We start from the raw sequence: 422 nt of genomic DNA, 5'->3' as shown, positions 1-422 counted from the left end.
GAAACATGAGGTGTACATACACCGTAATGAGTCCACTCTACAAAATCAAGGCCTATTACTATTACAATTCTTAGCGCACTTCTCTCTCTAAGAACGAAAGTGTGGTAGTTACATGAAAACATGCAAGTTCTCTTTCTAGTTAACTTTGGAGAAACCGTTTTGTCTCTTGTCTCTTGGTCTTTCTTCTTATGCACTTTTNNGCATGAGTGTATGACATGCATGAAGAGAGAGAGAGAGCCCCCCAGGTTACCGATGTTGTAGTGGGACTGAAGACGCCCTATAAATAGCCTGGAGAGAGAGGTACTGACGAACCCCCGAACCGCCTTGCTTGTGCGATAAAGATCCTCCGTCCATCTAGGAATAATCCCCGCTACTGTTCACAAAGAAGAACAACGACCGGAAAGAAAAGAGAGACAAAGAAG

General features: G+C 43.8%; 1 protein-coding gene across 1 annotated transcript in view; it reads right to left on the bottom strand.

Annotated features, from left to right (window-relative positions):
- The window catches only part of CSUI_001396 (phosphatidylserine decarboxylase), a 13,948-nt gene that overhangs the window by 8,972 nt on the left and 4,554 nt on the right, over positions 1–422 (bottom strand). The window contains exon 4 of the mRNA XM_068061602.1: positions 251–376. Coding sequence (XP_067926419.1) covers positions 371–376 — 6 coding nt within the window. The 3' untranslated portion in view covers positions 251–370. The remainder of the gene's footprint in view (positions 1–250; positions 377–422) is intronic.

This window comes from Cystoisospora suis (assembly GCF_002600585.1).
Source record: "Cystoisospora suis strain Wien I chromosome Unknown contig_553, whole genome shotgun sequence".
In the NCBI taxonomy this organism is placed as follows: domain Eukaryota; phylum Apicomplexa; class Conoidasida; order Eucoccidiorida; family Sarcocystidae; genus Cystoisospora; species Cystoisospora suis.
This window is presented reverse-complemented; position numbering and strand designations above follow the sequence as displayed.